This window comes from Aulonocara stuartgranti, assembly GCF_965226115.1.
Source record: "Aulonocara stuartgranti genome assembly, chromosome: 3".
NCBI classification, from domain to species: domain Eukaryota; kingdom Metazoa; phylum Chordata; class Actinopteri; order Cichliformes; family Cichlidae; genus Aulonocara; species Aulonocara stuartgranti.
The window spans coordinates 32,633,156-32,649,159 of NC_138941.1; the positions used below are offsets into that span (position 1 = coordinate 32,633,156).

Below are 16,004 nucleotides of genomic sequence, written 5' to 3' on the forward strand. Positions count from 1 at the left end.
CGATCAGCTGAGAACCCTGATCCTAGAGAAAAAGGTTCTCGTGGAAAAGCTCCTGGAAAAGAAGAAGAAACGCTTCTGCTTCTTCTGGAGGAAGGACACTCCTGCTTTTTCTACTCTTTCTACTTTTTCCACTGCTGATGTCACCTCGTCTTCCTCCACCTCTGTTCCATCGTAATTTTGACCTCCCCTCTCCCTCTCTCCTGACACCTTGACACCTCTCCCTCCCCTAGCTCCCTAGAACTCCTAACACCTGTCCCATCTCCCTCCCCCCTCTCTCTCTTTTCACCCTCACCCCCCAACCAGTCCCGACAGTTGACTGCCCCCTCTAGAGCCTGGTTCTGTCATAGGTTTCTTCCTTTACAGGGAGTTTTTCCTATCCACTGTCGCACCTAGTACTTGCTCAGAGGGGATTGTTGGGGTTTTCTCTCCTCTATCTCTTTCCTCCTTTCTATCCCTTTCTTTTACCCCCCCCCCCCCCCCCCCCCAACCACCTTTCTATTTCCTCAATAATTTAATAATAAACACAATTGGCTGCATTTTAAATGTGTCTGATCAATGTCTTCATTCAAGAATGAATTGTCTTTGTTACGAAGTCATGTGTATTTTGTGTTTTCCTTGGGCTGGTGATCCTCACGGTTGTTCAGCCAAGAATTCCAGATTAGCAGCAATACCTTCAATTCATTGACATTTGCAAGCATTCCTTTATACACAGCATTTCAGTCAGGTCGAGGTCTGGCCCTTCCAAACAAGCCATACTTGTTTGGTCTTTTTCTAATTAAACTGTCATGAACGTTAACATTTAACATGCTGTCTGAGACCTGTAGAGGCTCATTGCCTCATTGGCTAATGCACAAGTTTAATTCAAGGTAAGCAGAGTTTTATTGTCAACCCAACAACATGCACTCAAGTATACAGTGCGACGAAATATCATCGTCCTGGATCAAAGGTGCAAACTGTAAAAATAAAATGGGAAAATTCAAATATACATACATACTTACAACTATTCAGAAATAAGATAATCTAAGAGTAAGTACAACAGTATTGTACTTGAACAGTGATAAGATATAAGCTCTGTCTTGAGTGTTGTTGTTGACGTTCTCTATGCACTGTTCTTGAGCTAATATGAAGGCCACATGAAGTATGAGGCCCTTTCTCAATTCTAAGTACGCAAGTACGTGCTCGCGTTCTCGGCGAGACCGGACTTGCCGAGACCGCACAGGATTACGGATTTGCCGAGAACGCGAGCACGGACTCGCGATTTGTACAATTGGAACACCAGCGTACTTGATGATGTCACAGGTCCGGAGTTTTTACTGCCGTTCCGTCTTAATTTAACTGTGAGTAACATGTTATGAAGCTTAACTTTAATCACAGCCAAACCGGTTTAGCCAGGAACAAATAAAACACTGAATAAACCAAACATTAACATTTAGAAGTGATCTAAGTTACTTATATATAATGTTTAACCTCAGTAGCGAAATCTCTATTAATAAAAATAGTGTACATGTATGTCTTAATAAAAACAAGCAGGTGAGATGTAGAACGCCTTTATTTTTATTTTAGTACAATAGACAGCTACTGGGGTTTGTTTGGGTTTTTTTTAGTGTATAAATCTCTTTATTCAACAGCAATGGGGTGAACGTAGAAGGAGCAACACACAAGCAGGTGGTTGATCTGATCCGGGCCGGTGAGCGAGAGCTGGTGCTGACTGTGCTGTCCGTTTTGTAGTTGGACACAGCCAGTCACAACTCAAGGCTTATGCGATTGTTACATTCATGAGGTATTTATATTCAGGTCTGTGAGCAACCTAATGTTCTGGATATTATAAATACTATCTTGCTGACTAAAGATCACCGCCTTTTCATTTTCATTTTTCCACTTTAACTCTTCCAGGTGTATAATGTGTACATGGCAGGCAGACAGCTGTGCTCCAAGCGTTATCGGAAGTTTGTGATTCTACACCAAAACCTGAAGAGGGAGTTTGCTAACTTTACTTTCCCCAAGCTGCCTGGAAAAATGGCCTTTTTCCCTTTCAGAGCAACAGCTGGATGCACGATGCAGAGGCCTGGAGGAATATCTAGAGAAAGGTGAGGAAGAGAGAAGGACAATCAGGCTTTCTTCATAGGGCTAGCACACAAACAGTTCACTCACTTACAGTTGCCTTCCATATTGTTTGGAACAAAGATACAGCTTTGTAGTTTTGCTTCTGAACGCCACCACAGTTGATTGTAAATCAAACAAACAACACGTGATTATTCAAGGGGTTTTCCAAAACATTTGCATGACCTCTTTAAGGATTACACACATTTTTATAAACAGGACACCATTTTCAGAGGCTCAGAATTAATGTGACAATTGAATGCTAAGCAGTTTTATGGCCAGGTGGTGAAGTCGCAGATGTCATTGTATAATGACTTTTATTTCACTTACACACACACACACACACAAAAAAAAAAAAACTGTATCTAATATAATGTGTGTTTCATCTGCAGTGTGCTCTGTCCGAGTCATTGGAGAAAGTGACATCATGCAAGAGTTCCTGTCTGAATCAGATGAGGTAGAAAAATAAAAATAAACATGTTTTTTGCTCGTTCCCCGCCTGTGACTCACTACGCTGGGTTTGGGGTTTGTTTAACCTGAGTAGCGTAAAGACCGCTGGGGGGTTGAAAACGATGTGCCGGGAGTCCGCTGTTCTCGCGTGATCCTCGACCTCGCTGTCTGCTATGGAGCTGGCGGGTCACACACGTCTCCAAAAACGTCAGAGCACGTTTGGAAATATATGATATCTTGATAAATCGAGCAGATATTTGAAGTTTACACAGCTACATTCCTACTTGAAAATAACTTAAAAGTTTATTTTGTGACCCAGAAAGAGTAATATTTAAAAGTTTTCAGCCCCGCTCGTCCGCCATTGCCGCGTTTGAGTTTTGGACGAAATGCATTCTGGGATATTTAGCTGTACCAAGTACACACAAGTCACCACCGATGCATGCTCGATAAAACAGGCGGAGCGAGAACACATCCGGGACTTTTTCGCGTCCTCGGCTTGATGTGTACTTCGGATTGGAACAGTACTTGGTCTCTGACTGATGACGTTCACGAGTACACGAGAACGCAAGTACGCACAAGTACGCATATTGAGAAAGGGCCTGAATGTCTGTAACGCTCAAATCTGCATGTGGTTTATAAAAAAACTGTAGTTTCCTCATTCTGAAGAGGTGAATTCAGAATGTGTGTGCGTGTCAATCAGGCTGTGTAAAGTGACAGCACTAGGCCTTTGCCATTAGTGATGTGTCGGTCGCGAATGAAACGGCTCTTAGAGCCGGATCTTTGACGTGAACGAAGTGAGCCGGTTCCTTATTGCAAGCCGTGGGGTTTCTTCTTTCTTTCTCTCTCTCTCTCTCGCACACTTTTTTCCCGCTTCACTCCGCACGCGAGCCATGTGCTTTGCACTGGGAAGAGGGGGGAGGGGCGATAGTTACACTGGCAGTAGCACAGGAACAGAGCAGGAGAGAAGGAGAGAGAAAGAGAGCCAGGGACAACTATGGAACGCCAGGACTGCCATAATGAATTAATTAAATACACCATTAAATAATTAATTAAATGTGGCAATAATTAATTAAAATTGGAATTAATTAATTAAATAAATAGTTATGACACATGTAATTAATTAATTATTGACACATTTAATTAATTATTTATGTATTTCACATTTTAATTAATTATTGACACATTTAATTAATTATTGACACATTTAATTAATTATTTAATGATATATTTATTTATTTCATTTTGGCAGTCCTGGCGCCTGGCTCTCGTCATGAAATAATTTTATCTGTCAGCCTCACCCATCAAACTCAGGGGGCGGGGTTAACGCTGCCCATGCAGCTTCTCTAACATTTGATTGGTTGCCGTGCAAAGTAAGTCAAAACAGGTCGATCCTAGATAATCGATTGCTTGTGTAGACTTGGGGCAGCCAGTTATCCCAGAATGCAGATCAAATCACAAGCAGCAATGGTGGTGGTGTAGTTTTAAAATACCCCGTTTTTCTGTCACCAGCTACACTTTTAACAGTGTTTTAGCCGCGAATGTCGCGCCGTATGTCTGGTCAGGTTGTCAACATAGAACATGTTTGCAAAAGTGCTCAGATGTTTTCAGAGATTTCACTAGCTCTGCTAACAGTTAGCATGCAGAGTGCACCGAGGGGGTACATTAACCGGTTTGTTTACATATTCCACTCTCCGTGTTCCACATGTTGCATTCGCAGATTCTCATTTTCACCGAACGATCGTCTCTTTCCGCCTGGTCTTGTGTCTCTGTGCTTCTGTAACATAAAGAACGAGCTGACATTTTTCTCACGAAACCAGCGATCAGCTCAACAGACCCTCAGTTTACCTGCATGCATCCTCCTCCTCATCTGTCAGCTGTTTAACACCTGCTGCTAATTCAAGAAACACGCCTAGTTACCTGGTGATAGTCACAGTTTAACTGGGCAGCCGGTGCTCGATATAACGCAATGTCAGCGCATTTTTCTGCACAAGATAAGTAAATATAGTGTTTTCCCCGAGCGCAGAGCTGCTGGAGCTCGTTTCCTTACAGAGCACTTTATAGGCGAACAGCTTTATCAGCGACTGATGTCCAATCACCAGCACACAGCTTTCAAACCTCAGCTGAGTTTTAGCTCTCAGTGGTTAAACGCTGGACTTCATTCACTCAGGTTCTGTCCGTCGGGTCACGTTTACTTCGCTGTTTTATTTACAACTGAGCAAATCGGTTTGGCTGAGGTTAAAGTTACGTTTCATAACTGCATAGTTTCACAGACGTTTAATGGTTCACTGGCACATGTGTTAGACTGAACTATCATCTAAATATCATCTGTTTTTTAATAGTTATTCAACTGTATTCTAAGCACCAGCTGTCTGTTAGAATGTGATTTTTTTTCTCTCTCTGTTGGCAGAGGTATAAAAATGCGCAGGAAAATCTGACATGCATGGCGAACTTCACCGACGATATTTAGGGAGGAATAAACACACATCAAACATAAATGAACCATTTGCCTGTCTCCATAATTGAGAGCATTTTCTCTTCTTATGTCAACACTCTCTCTCTCTCTCTCTCTCTCTCTCTCTTTTTTTTTTTTTTCTTTTTTTTTTTTTTTCGGTCATGTTATGTTTACCTGTCAAAGGCTTGTTACAAACTATGAAACACATTGTGCAGACTTCTGGATGTTAGAAGAAAACTAATACTGCTCATGAATGAGACTAAAGGCAGGAAGGTGTCCTTTAAAACTAAAAATGTTAATAGGACCTCCCTGTTTATATCATAGTTTATGATATAGCACGTGTATTTCAGTAATAGCCTGCTGAGGCCACTATACGTGCTGGCCTCATATCAAATGTGAAGGCAGACTGAGTCTATGTTTGACGTTTTTTATATCTAATCTTCCTTTTCAAACATTTAAACAGCAGCGAGTCTGCAGCTGAGGGAATACAAATTCAAATTGTCGGAACAGGTTTGCTCGTTTCTTGGATTCATTTGGTGATTTATTAAATGTATAACTGTTATTCTAATCTGCTGCTGAGTCTCTTACACTTTTCTTTATGCTGTATATTTTCACGTCTCTGGAATAGTTGGCAGTTAGATAGTCAGCTGGGAAACTTTGTGTTAACTCATGGAGCTGAGGATATCGTGGATATGCTGACCTCGCTGCGTGGTGTACAGAGCGAGGTCAGCATGATTAATATTCACAATAAAAATATTAGCCGAACATCATGAAGTCTGTATGTGTTTCATAGTGTCGAACAACCTTTGTACAGTTAAAGCCAGCAGTTACTACATGACGGAAACACCAACGTTATCTCTTTTATGTGTTTATACACAGGTCACGCTGATTACTGAACAAAAACCCAAAGATCAGATGTTAAACAGATTTATTTGCTCTCTCTCCTCCTTAAACATGTTTTTAATGTTAGTTATAATTCAGAATTGGCGACTGAAACACGTAGGACACATAAGAACATCAGGAAATAAAACACCGATAAATATAACCTCAGTAAAAGAAGTCAGCGGGGGTTACTACAGCTGTGTACCGGGGCCTGCGCTTTGTCGGTGGGATTGCTTGCGAGGCGAGCGGGTCTATCCCACGCTTTGCCGTGAGACTGGGCAGACATCTCCGAAATCATCGAAACACTTTTGCAAAGAGGCTGTATCTTGACAAACCGACCAGACACATGAAGATTAAACCACTACATTCTCGGCTAAAAAAATATTAAAACGGTATTTGGTAACACACAAACAGGGTTTTTCAAAGCTCAGTTCTGTTAGCTTCCACATGCCGGTTGTTGTGTGCTAGAAACAATGGCCACCAGGCCAAAGCAATGGTTTTGACTCGATCAGCGTTAACCCCGCCCCCTGAGTTTGATGGGTGAGGCTGACAGATAAAATTATTTCATGATGAGAGCCAGGCGTCAGGACTGCCAAAATGAAATAAATAAATATATCATTAAATAATTAATTACATGTGTCAATAATTAATTACATGTGTCAATAATTAATTAAATGTGTCAATAATTAATTAAATGTGTCAATAATTAATTAAAACGTGAAATACATAAATAATTAATTAAATGTGTCAATAATTAATTAATTACATATATCATAACTATTTATTTAATTAATTAATTCCAATTTTAATTAATTATTGCCACATTTAATTAATTATTTAATGGTGTATTTAATTAATTCATTATGGCAGTCCTGGCGTTCCATAGACAACAGTGTCACATTAGAAAGGTATAGTAATCATCCACAACTATTTTCAGTTGCTGATGATAAAGGATTCAGAAAGTTTATTCATGCAGGTCCATATGACAGAGAATATGCATCTTCTTTTTGTTTTCATATTATAATTTATATTTAATTGTGTTGTGGTTTGAAGTGTTTTGTGTTGTTTCACTTTAAATTTGTGTAACGGAAAGCTGAAAATTTAAATAGTTAAAAGTTGAAATGTATTATATGATTTATTTATTACAGTTTATGTGGAGTGAATAAATAAAAGTATATTTACGGTGGCCCCTAGAGACAAAGCACGTACAAATACGAACTCCAAAAGACGTAAAAACTCCATCGCATGTACAAACCCCGAAGCACGTACAAAACACAACAGAAGTGCTCCAGGATGCTAGGGCGCAGTGTTGATGTTTTGTTACCTAGTGGCTACACAAGCCAGCAAGTACCAACGACTGAATTTGGTGTGTGGTAGTAACAGGTAAATGAATTTTTTTTTTAAATATATGAGTGCCTGTGTATAAATACACAAACAACACACATATGCTTTCAATTGTGTAATTTAAGTGATCTAGGTAGCTCTGTTTTGGAAGTTCAGTTAATGCTAGGAATGTGTTTTGGAGTTTGTATGTGCTTTGTCTCTAGGGGCCACCGCATATATTTATATATAAACATATATAAATAAAACCACTTTTTTTACATTAGTAATTCCTTTTGTGCATAATTTTATATTATTGTTAATAATAAATTAATTAAAGCAACAAAACAATCTGAAGAGCCGGTTTGGAGCCGAAAGAGCCGGCTCTTTTTAGTGAGCCGAACCGAAAGAGCCGGTTCTCTAAAAAGAGCCGGAAAGCCCATCACTATTTGCCAAATGGTGTAAGGCTGAAATTAAGTGCCTTTATAAGGTACTTGGCCACAGAGTGATTGGCAGAAAGCGATAACATTCCATCAAAGAACGGGTGTGCTGAAATGAGCGCCTGTGGGTTTTCAACCTGGTTTATTTCTTAGTGCTGCTGAACATCTTTTAAACAGATCAGTTCCTGTTTTACACAATGCTACCTTTGTTTTTACTAAAACTTGTTTATCCTCTTACTGTTCACCACTTAGGTGACACTATTCCCTTAAAAGTAAATACTGATACAGATTGAAGGCCGTGGCAGAGGTTTGCACTCTGAGTGCTTCTTGTTTGTTCTGAAATTGCTCACAGTCGTGCTTTTACGTTTCCTTTAACTTAACCTAATTTTTATTTTCTTTGGGGATTTTTTTGTTTCAATCATTGTTGTATTTATATAAAATTTTAATTCTTTATTCTTTTGATCCTCCTGCTGTAACACATTAATTTCTGTTGTGGGATCAATAAAGTATCTCTCTGTCTGTCTATAGAGTGATCCGTGGACGTTGTGGATTTATTATCAGGTCGGCTTCAGCTATTTTTCCAGCTGTTTAAACTTCCATACACTGAATGTTGCTTCTTTGTATTACCTTCTGGGTACTGCATCTTCTCATATATTAGCCTTCCTTGTTGGTATAGCAGCAAGTATCCCCACCGGTCGGTCCTGTGGTAGATCTTTATTTGATGCCTCGATGGTGAGATTTTTTTTGATTAGCATTCAAACATCTCAGTGAATACACAATAAAAATTACCACAAAGCAAGAAAGCATGAGACAAGGCTAATCAAAAGGTATTGTCTGAAGCATATGCTTATGACGCCAACCCTTTTAACAAAAGATCTTTTAGCATGCGGCTCCTGTACACAGGGCTCGAAGCAAAGAAAAAAACAAAGCAAAGCAACAAAACAAAAAAAACAAACAAAAAACAAAACAAAAAAATGTTCCACCTTCGATAAGTAACTACATCAAAGCAAAACAACCAAGAGTTTCAGTGTTATTATTATTGCTCTTTTCATTCTTGATTTATATATTTTTCTAATACTCTAGGGTTATCTTGGTTTTTTTTTTAAAGAAACATGTTCCCCTTGAGTCATATTGACTCTCTCTGACTTTAAAACAGCTTCTGAGTGCTGACGCAAAGCAAGTTATTTTGTGCTTTATACATTATCTGTGCAATTGTATAATCAAATAAATCATTAAATTTTAAGGGTATTCAGATTAATAAACAAAATGTTAGTTGGTTCTATATAGTTTGAAATAATCAGTCTCTTACTTAATTGCTAGGAAGGTACCATGTGGGTGTGCACACTGTGGGTAGCTTTTGAACCATCATATTGTGCCAGGGTTTTTCTACTTTTCCACTTTCACCACTGGTTAACTCACAGGGTTTACTGCTTAATGAGGGTTAATGCCAGTAGATACAGTGTAATCATTTTTCTATAAAATATATTACTATACTGTATAAGAGTATTAACTACATTACAAATGTATCCTCTGTCCTGTAGGGTAAAAGATGCAAAGCCCCAAACACCCACAACAGACATCATTATTCAGAGAGCTGTGATATTTGGGGCACCTTGGATGGAGCGTTCCCGTATTAATAGTGTTTGCTCAGGCTGTTAAGTTGCTCCAGCTTCAGGAGGGGATTCCACAGGAATGAACACTTGTCCTGTTAAAAACAAGAACATATTTATCATTTTAACAACTCTATTGGTCAGATTTACTACACTGTAAAAAAAAATCCTGAAAAAACAGTAATATTCCTGCAGCTGGGGCGCCAAAATAATACCATAAAAAAATAGAAAATAACTTTCTCATAAAAATACGGTTATTTTCAGTAATGACAATACAGTTTGTTGCCCTAATTTTACATGGGATTTACATGGGGAATCACAGTCTATTTGTGTAAATTTAATGCTATTCTAGAAGAACAGAACAAAACTGTAAAATACACAGTACAATACTTTTATATTAGGATTTTTATTACAGTGTATACAAGCAAAACTTAATGTTGTTGCAACCACAGAAAAGGCCCAATTTATGAACACAGCAATAGCAGCATACAAAAAAATGATGATGATGATGAGGCAACAGATCTACTTAATAATGATATGTGCTGTAGTAAGAATAGGAATAGTTTTTTTTTTTTAGGATTCTCTTGAAAACAGAAAAGAGACGAAGTCAAGAAAGTTACTGAGTACTGGGCACACCGAGGCTTTCAGTCTTAGATCAGAATATGTTATATTATGTACACTTCTAACAAACTCCTTACTTTGACACACAGTGATGTAGTAGATGATTCCAGATATTGCAATAACAAATCCAATCACCAGTCCACACAGTCCAACAGCTATCTGAGTTTGTTGTTCCACTGGGAGGGAGGGGTCTGAAACAGTGAGATAAAAGTGAAACTTGTAATTATGCAGCTTCAGTTTTATCTCTCTGACTTTAATTGGCATCACAGCAGCAAACTTACCCCAGACCACAAACATCGGCTCGGAGAGACCAAGGTGTTCGACCATGCAGGCAATTTTTTCTGCTGAAGTTGGGATGTACTTCAGGTGAGAATGAGTCTGGTAGCACCAGTCACCATTTGGCATCACGTCAGAGTAATTGACATCTGTGGTCACCTCCTTGCCGTTCCTCATCCACCTCATTCTGATTTGTTTTGGATAAAAGTTGTAGGCACTGCACACAAGCGTAGATGCGTGCTCGCCATTAGGCCTTTTCAAGGATTTTAGTTTGACGGTGGGTATAGTTGTCAGATTATCTGTGAAAAAATAAGTTTCATGCTTCTGATTAAGAAAAATACATTACTGCACCTTCTCTGTTCACAGATGTATTCCTCAAATGTACATAATGTAATGTATCGTGGCTATGTTGTCAATTATGGCATACTTGGGGTGGCTGTAGCTCAGGTGGCAGAGCAGGTCAGCCACTAATCAGATGGTCGGTGGTTCGATCCAGGGCTGCCTCCTGGCTGCATGCCAAATATCCTTGGGCAAGATACTAACCCCGTGTTTGCCTACTGGTGGTGGTCAGAGGGCCCGGTGGCGCCAGCCTCGCCTCTGTCAGTGCGCCCCAGTGCAGCTGTGGCTACAATGTAGCTTGCCAGTGTGTGAATAGGTGAATGACTGAATGTAGTGTAAAGCGCTTTGGGGTCCTTAGGGACTGAGTAAAGCGCTATACAAATGCAGACCATTTACCATTTACTTGGAAATCAACTGTAATGTCATGCAACTGAGCAAAACTCATAAAGCACTATTGTTATTTACAGTAAAACAAATATAATAATCTTATGTCATCAAAAATGATCATAAAAATATTTGATGTAAAAGGTTCACAGCATCAAAACCCTATTTAACATTTGATTTAAAACATTATTAAGAAACAAATCTCTTACCTACGGATTGGATGGCATCTAACATGTCCGTACACAACAGTTTCCTTTCGATCTTTCTTGTTAGTGCATCAAAGGGATCCCTGTTCCACCATTTTGCTGCTTCAATTGAATACGCTGTGAATCCCGTCCAGTTGCCTCTTGTGCTGTTGTACTCCATCATCAAGTTCTTATTAAAAAAACTAGTTAATATGTACTCGGTTTCTTCAAAGTGTGACCCTTTGAATGTACAGCATGCTCTTACTTGGTAAAAGTCTTCATCTGTGAGAACTGAAATAAAAAGAAAGAAATGTTCTGATGTTAAAAATAATAATTACTTTAAAATTTCACTGATTTGTTCAAAGAGAAGATTTTTGCAGCTCACCTGGACTTAAAAGAGAGAAAGCCACACACAGGACAAACTTATGAGTGTTCATGTTTCGCGTGTGTTGTACGATGATTCAGGAAGAAGACTTAATCTGCAGCATTTATATGTTCACCAAAACAAGGAAATGAAAGCAGATAGGCTGATATAACAGCGAAACATTTAGTGGAAACTCCCTCTATCCATTACATTTATGACAATAACTGCTAATAATTACAACTTTGCTCCTTTGTTCAGCTAGCACTTGTTTGTGCACTAATACTAGGTGAAGTGACTTATGTGGACAATCAAACTGTTGTTTGACAATCAGAAACAGTAGAGAGACGTGGGAGCATTTTGTGTTGAGACTATAAAGAAGAATGTTTTAAACTGTAGATCAAATCTGCATAAATCATAAAGATTTGACAAGTTGGTTAATTTCCTCACCAAGTTTTACTTCATGTTACAGGCTAATGTTTTCTGGCTTTCGTTCTTCGGCTGTTCTGGACCTTTGGCTAAAATTTCACCTCATTGTTGTTCTGTTAGATTTTCTAAATAGATGAAAAATTCATATAAAGAGACCGATATTAACCTGACTCTAGCAGCAAATGAATGTTTAGAGGTTAAAATAGATTACAGAATTCAGCCTACAGAAAACGATATGCTTTCACTTTTCTTACAGCTCTTGTGAAAAACATTACTGAAGTTTTCTTTTCAGTAAAGTGAACTGTATCACAAAACCTCATATTCTGTTGCGAAAAAAAATCTCTGCAACTAACTACAAACTTCTTACAAACTATTATTTCATTTCTAGTAATTTTCCAGAATGTATTCACTTGTATCGATTTATTTACATGTTTTTTTTAAACTTAGTTTTCACATCCTTGTTAATAATAGTGGAGTAAGTAATAATACTTATGAAGTGTAATGACTAACAATCAGGTAGACGTCTCAGCAACAATGTGTTTAATATGTTTATGGATACATTATTTTTTTCTAGTCTGGTTTTTACTTTATTTCAGTTGAAAGAAAAACAGCATAGTTTTTTTCAAGTTTCATTCTACTTGACATAATGCACCTAATATGATTTTAGAGTGATGGATTATTAATAAGGCATATTTCAATGCTAGAATACCAGTAATGCAGACTTCAAGCTCTGCACTAATGCTACGAACCAAAAATGTGCAGCAGCGCGTCACGTCTGAAAATGTCTGTGGGAAAAGTGCTGATATCACCGTTCAGCTTTATTGCACAGTATGAAAGCGAAAGGTTTATTATAGAAACACTGACATATCAGCCAAAGAACGATGGTTTTATTTTTAACAGCATATGAGCCGTTAATGCCATTACACAGGTGATGCAAATACGAGACAGTTCAGGTCTGTCAGTAACCACAGATGAAAGTTATGCCTGCTGGAAACAAACGAAGGATTATGCAGCTCTATACAATATGTAGTATACATCTCAAGCAGTGGGACCAGAGCGCACTGCTTTAAAAAAAAAGCAGGTTCCTATGAAAATTCCAAGCAATCCAAGACTCAGGCCAAGTCCACAGAAGACAGCTGGACCATTGCTGATCTCCTCTGTTTCAACCATCTCTAGAGAACAGCAGAAAGAAATGATGAATTCTAAACATTAAATCGTATTATATGTGCTAAAATATCTGAAGCTTCTTTGTTCTCACCCCAAAACTTGGTCTGAGGCTCATCCATTGCTTCATGTTCCACAGTGCAACTGTAGATGTCTCCTTTCTCTGGCACAAAGTTGAGGTAGGACAAAACATAAGCAGTTCCATCAGGATTGGACAAAGTTTTGATGAAAGGGTCTTCCATTGTTACTTCTACATCATTCTTGGTCCACTTAATGTTGATCAAAGGAGGAAAAAAGTGGTTGATGAAACAGATGAGGGTATTATCTTCCCCTGTTATCACTTCATTTCTGGAGTAGATGATGAATTCTGGTGGCTCTAAATTAAATGAACACATGATTTGCTTAAATTCAACTTTCTCGTTTAAAAAAAAAAGATCTAAAAAAACTTGCAGCATAAACAGTGAAAACTGAACAGGAAACATAACAGTTTGAGTTTCACTGACCTTTTTTCTTTATTACAGACTTGTCTGGCTTCCATCTGTACATGTCATTTTTGCACATGCTTCGATATAATACTGCATATTTGTAAGCGTCAGGTGAACGAAAACTTGTGGGAATTTTGGTCTCCCAAATCAGAAGATCTTTTTTAAAGTCTGCATAGTATATTTCATCACCATCAAATGCTGTACAGATTTGAGTATCACTAGAGTCAAAACATCCATAGATGTGACAAAGTGTATGACTTCCTAGGATCAAGTGACAACACAGTTAAAAACACAGTGTTAAAATACTCTAAATTACAAACAAATAAATCATAAATAAATCTTACACGATGAAAGTTATAGATGAACCAGTAATGGGGAAATAATGATACCTACCTTCAGCCTCGACACAGGCTGCTGTAGACAAAATAAATATAATTTTAAAGAACATGTTCAGTCTGTACTTCGCGGTGTTCTGCCTTGTGTCTGTCGTCTTATATCAAAGTTGACGGTGATACAGGACAACTTCCTCATTGTTAAACAAATCATATAAATGTTGCTGGGCAGAACAGGAGGAGGGGAGGAGTCAAATAGAATTTGCTGAACAACTTAAACTAAGATAAATACAGTTTATGGAGCAAAAAAACAAATCCAGATAAATCCATTCACTGTGGTTACATTGAGAATTGAATTTTTTTTAAATTGTCATTTGTGCTTAGGAACATATAATAATTTATGCTTAGAAATATTTAATCATTTGTATGCTGATAAAAATCACATTCTTATTAGGTCTGATTAGATTCTGTGTGCACTTGTGCACCATGAGATGAGAGGAAGCAGCCTCGACATTATAATTTCCATTATAGCTTTAGGAACTAGATTGTTCTGTTTCTTAGAGGTGCAAGACTTCCCACCTTCAAATGTGCATTTGAGATATGACCTATTGCAAGTTCCTGTTTTTATAGTTTAGCAAGACGCTTACTTTTGCTTTTCTGCATACCTCAAACACACAGTTTAAGTTCATTGAAAGGTCGAATGTCTATGTATAGTATGGCCGGAAACACATACACACATGCACCTACACACGCACAGGATACAGACACTGGTGTTGTTCAGATATGTCTGCTTAAGACTGTCATGTGTATTTGAAATTGCATATTCATGAATGATTGCTTGCTGACAAGCAACAACTGTTGAGGCTGCAGTGAGTGCAAAGGTGGAAGTCCTCCTAAGACCACAGAAAGAGAAAAATTAAAAAGAAGAGGGGCGCTTACAAGGTAATGTATACTATCTCTCTGAAAACACCTGTATGAAACTGTTGCAGTTTTTGAGCCATGGGCCCCGCCCTGTAATGGTGACGAAATTATGTCAATACATTACCTTTAAAGACAGAGAATCAGAGAAAAACAGTGTATACTTTACTATGTTATTAACACTGAATTTGCAGTGGCCCTTGTTTGTTTGTTGTTTTCCACTTTTTACAGTGAAAACGCCTGGTTTGAGAGTTCACAGCAAGATTTCCATAACAGTTTGCCTCTCAACAAGCGCCTGGCTTTATAAGATAGCATGAGAGCTGATATCTCACATTTGCAAGGGGTAGCTGATCAGTATGAAGTTGGTTAAAGGGGGGGCAGGGCTAAACATCTTAATTAGTCTGTACTAAATTTACTATATAAACTGCCTAGGCTACATGGAGTAGCAACAGCTTCTGGAAATGACTTTTATAACGCTCAGTTGCTTACAAATTATGCACATCACATATCCTCCTCTGGAAATGACCACTACAGACCCTTATATTGCCTTTGTCACCACTGTTTACAAACTGTACATGGTCTATAGAGATAAAGTAAATAGTGCATTTTCCCCATATAATTTATATTATTTAAGCGTTTTGCTCACTTTTCTCCAAAAAGTGCTAAAAGTGAGAGTGACTGGCAGGGGCTAGTCAGCGAGGTAAGTGAGGGGGAGAGACCGTAAACAGCTGCAGACACTGATCGGTTTTATAGATGTTTCCCGGTGTCCATATGGAAACGAGCCTCGGTCTCTTAGCTTTCATACACCTGGACGTTCATTAATACACGCATGACCTCAACGTTGTTTTGACACCAGTGGGCTCTTCATTGATGGGGTCTGCTAGCTATATAATATAAAATATCTATACAGATAAAGTAATTTATGAAATATTTTTCATGCATTATTTTTCAAGAAAAACACACACAGTAATGTTTATATATAATTTTATTGTATTGTTTATTGATATTTGAGCAGGCTGAGCCAGCCTGGTCATGTTAGGCTGACCTGTAACATCATCAATTACACTGGTGTTCCAATTGTACACAAATCGCGCTACCTTCTCGCATTTCTCCAGAATGCCATGTGAACTACGAAGTCGCAAAGAAGCGAGAATATGAGTACGGACTCGTGTACTTAAGAACTGAGAAATGGCCAATGTCTAAAGCAACTACGAAGTGCTGAAGAAAGAAGAAGAAATCCCACGACTCCCTGAACT

General features: G+C 38.4%; 3 protein-coding genes across 5 annotated transcripts in view; 1 reads left to right on the forward strand and 2 right to left on the reverse strand.

The window, feature by feature from the left end:
- The window catches only part of LOC309702949 (uncharacterized protein), a 63,991-nt gene that overhangs the window by 7,685 nt on the left and 40,302 nt on the right, over nt 1-16,004 (forward strand). The gene's annotated exons all lie outside the window — the stretch shown is intronic.
- Nucleotides 1,532-11,601, reverse strand: LOC309701747 (H-2 class II histocompatibility antigen, E-S beta chain-like). Of its 3 annotated transcripts, none has more exons than XR_014275233.1 (6): nt 11,445-11,600; nt 11,084-11,350; nt 10,157-10,450; nt 9,953-10,066; nt 8,272-9,349; nt 1,532-2,077 (listed from the first exon to the last, which is right to left on the reverse strand). XR_014275233.1 is itself a non-coding variant. In XM_082525964.1 (6 exons), exons 1-5 carry the CDS (start codon nt 11,494-11,496, stop codon nt 9,300-9,302), a joined length of 777 nt encoding a protein of 258 aa, XP_082382090.1. In that variant the 5' UTR covers nt 11,497-11,601; the 3' UTR covers nt 1,532-2,077; nt 9,257-9,299. The 3 variants fall into 3 exon arrangements, 2 of the variants coding, with proteins under 2 accessions (XP_082382090.1, XP_082382089.1); XM_082525964.1 differs by having other exon boundaries at nt 9,257-9,349; nt 11,445-11,601; XM_082525963.1 differs by lacking the exon at nt 1,532-2,077 and having other exon boundaries at nt 8,344-8,369; nt 9,257-9,349; nt 11,445-11,601.
- On the reverse strand, nt 12,715-14,017 carry LOC309704067 (H-2 class II histocompatibility antigen, A-Q alpha chain-like). The gene is made up of 4 exons (XM_082529012.1): nt 13,892-14,017; nt 13,517-13,759; nt 13,108-13,389; nt 12,715-13,021 (listed from the first exon to the last, which is right to left on the reverse strand). Exons 1-4 carry the CDS (start codon nt 13,944-13,946, stop codon nt 12,888-12,890), a joined length of 714 nt encoding a protein of 237 aa, XP_082385138.1. The 5' UTR covers nt 13,947-14,017; the 3' UTR covers nt 12,715-12,887.

Coding starts and splice junctions, on each gene's coding strand:
- LOC309701747 (XM_082525964.1), bottom strand. CDS start 11,496: ATGAACACTCATAAGTTTGTCCTGTGTGTGGCTTTCTCTCTTTTAAGT. Junction 10,067..10,156: donor GCCGATGTTTGTGGTCTGGG/GTAAGTTTGCTG, acceptor TCACTGTTTCAG/ACCCCTCCCTCCCAGTGGAA. Junction 9,350..9,952: donor CTACATCACTGTGTGTCAAA/GTAAGGAGTTTG, acceptor TGTTTTTAACAG/GACAAGTGTTCATTCCTGTG.
- LOC309704067 (XM_082529012.1), bottom strand. CDS start 13,946: ATGTTCTTTAAAATTATATTTATTTTGTCTACAGCAGCCTGTGTCGAG. Junction 13,760..13,891: donor AGCCTGTGTCGAGGCTGAAG/GTAGGTATCATT, acceptor ACTTGATCCTAG/GAAGTCATACACTTTGTCAC. Junction 13,022..13,107: donor GCCTCAGACCAAGTTTTGGG/GTGAGAACAAAG, acceptor GCTGTTCTCTAG/AGATGGTTGAAACAGAGGAG.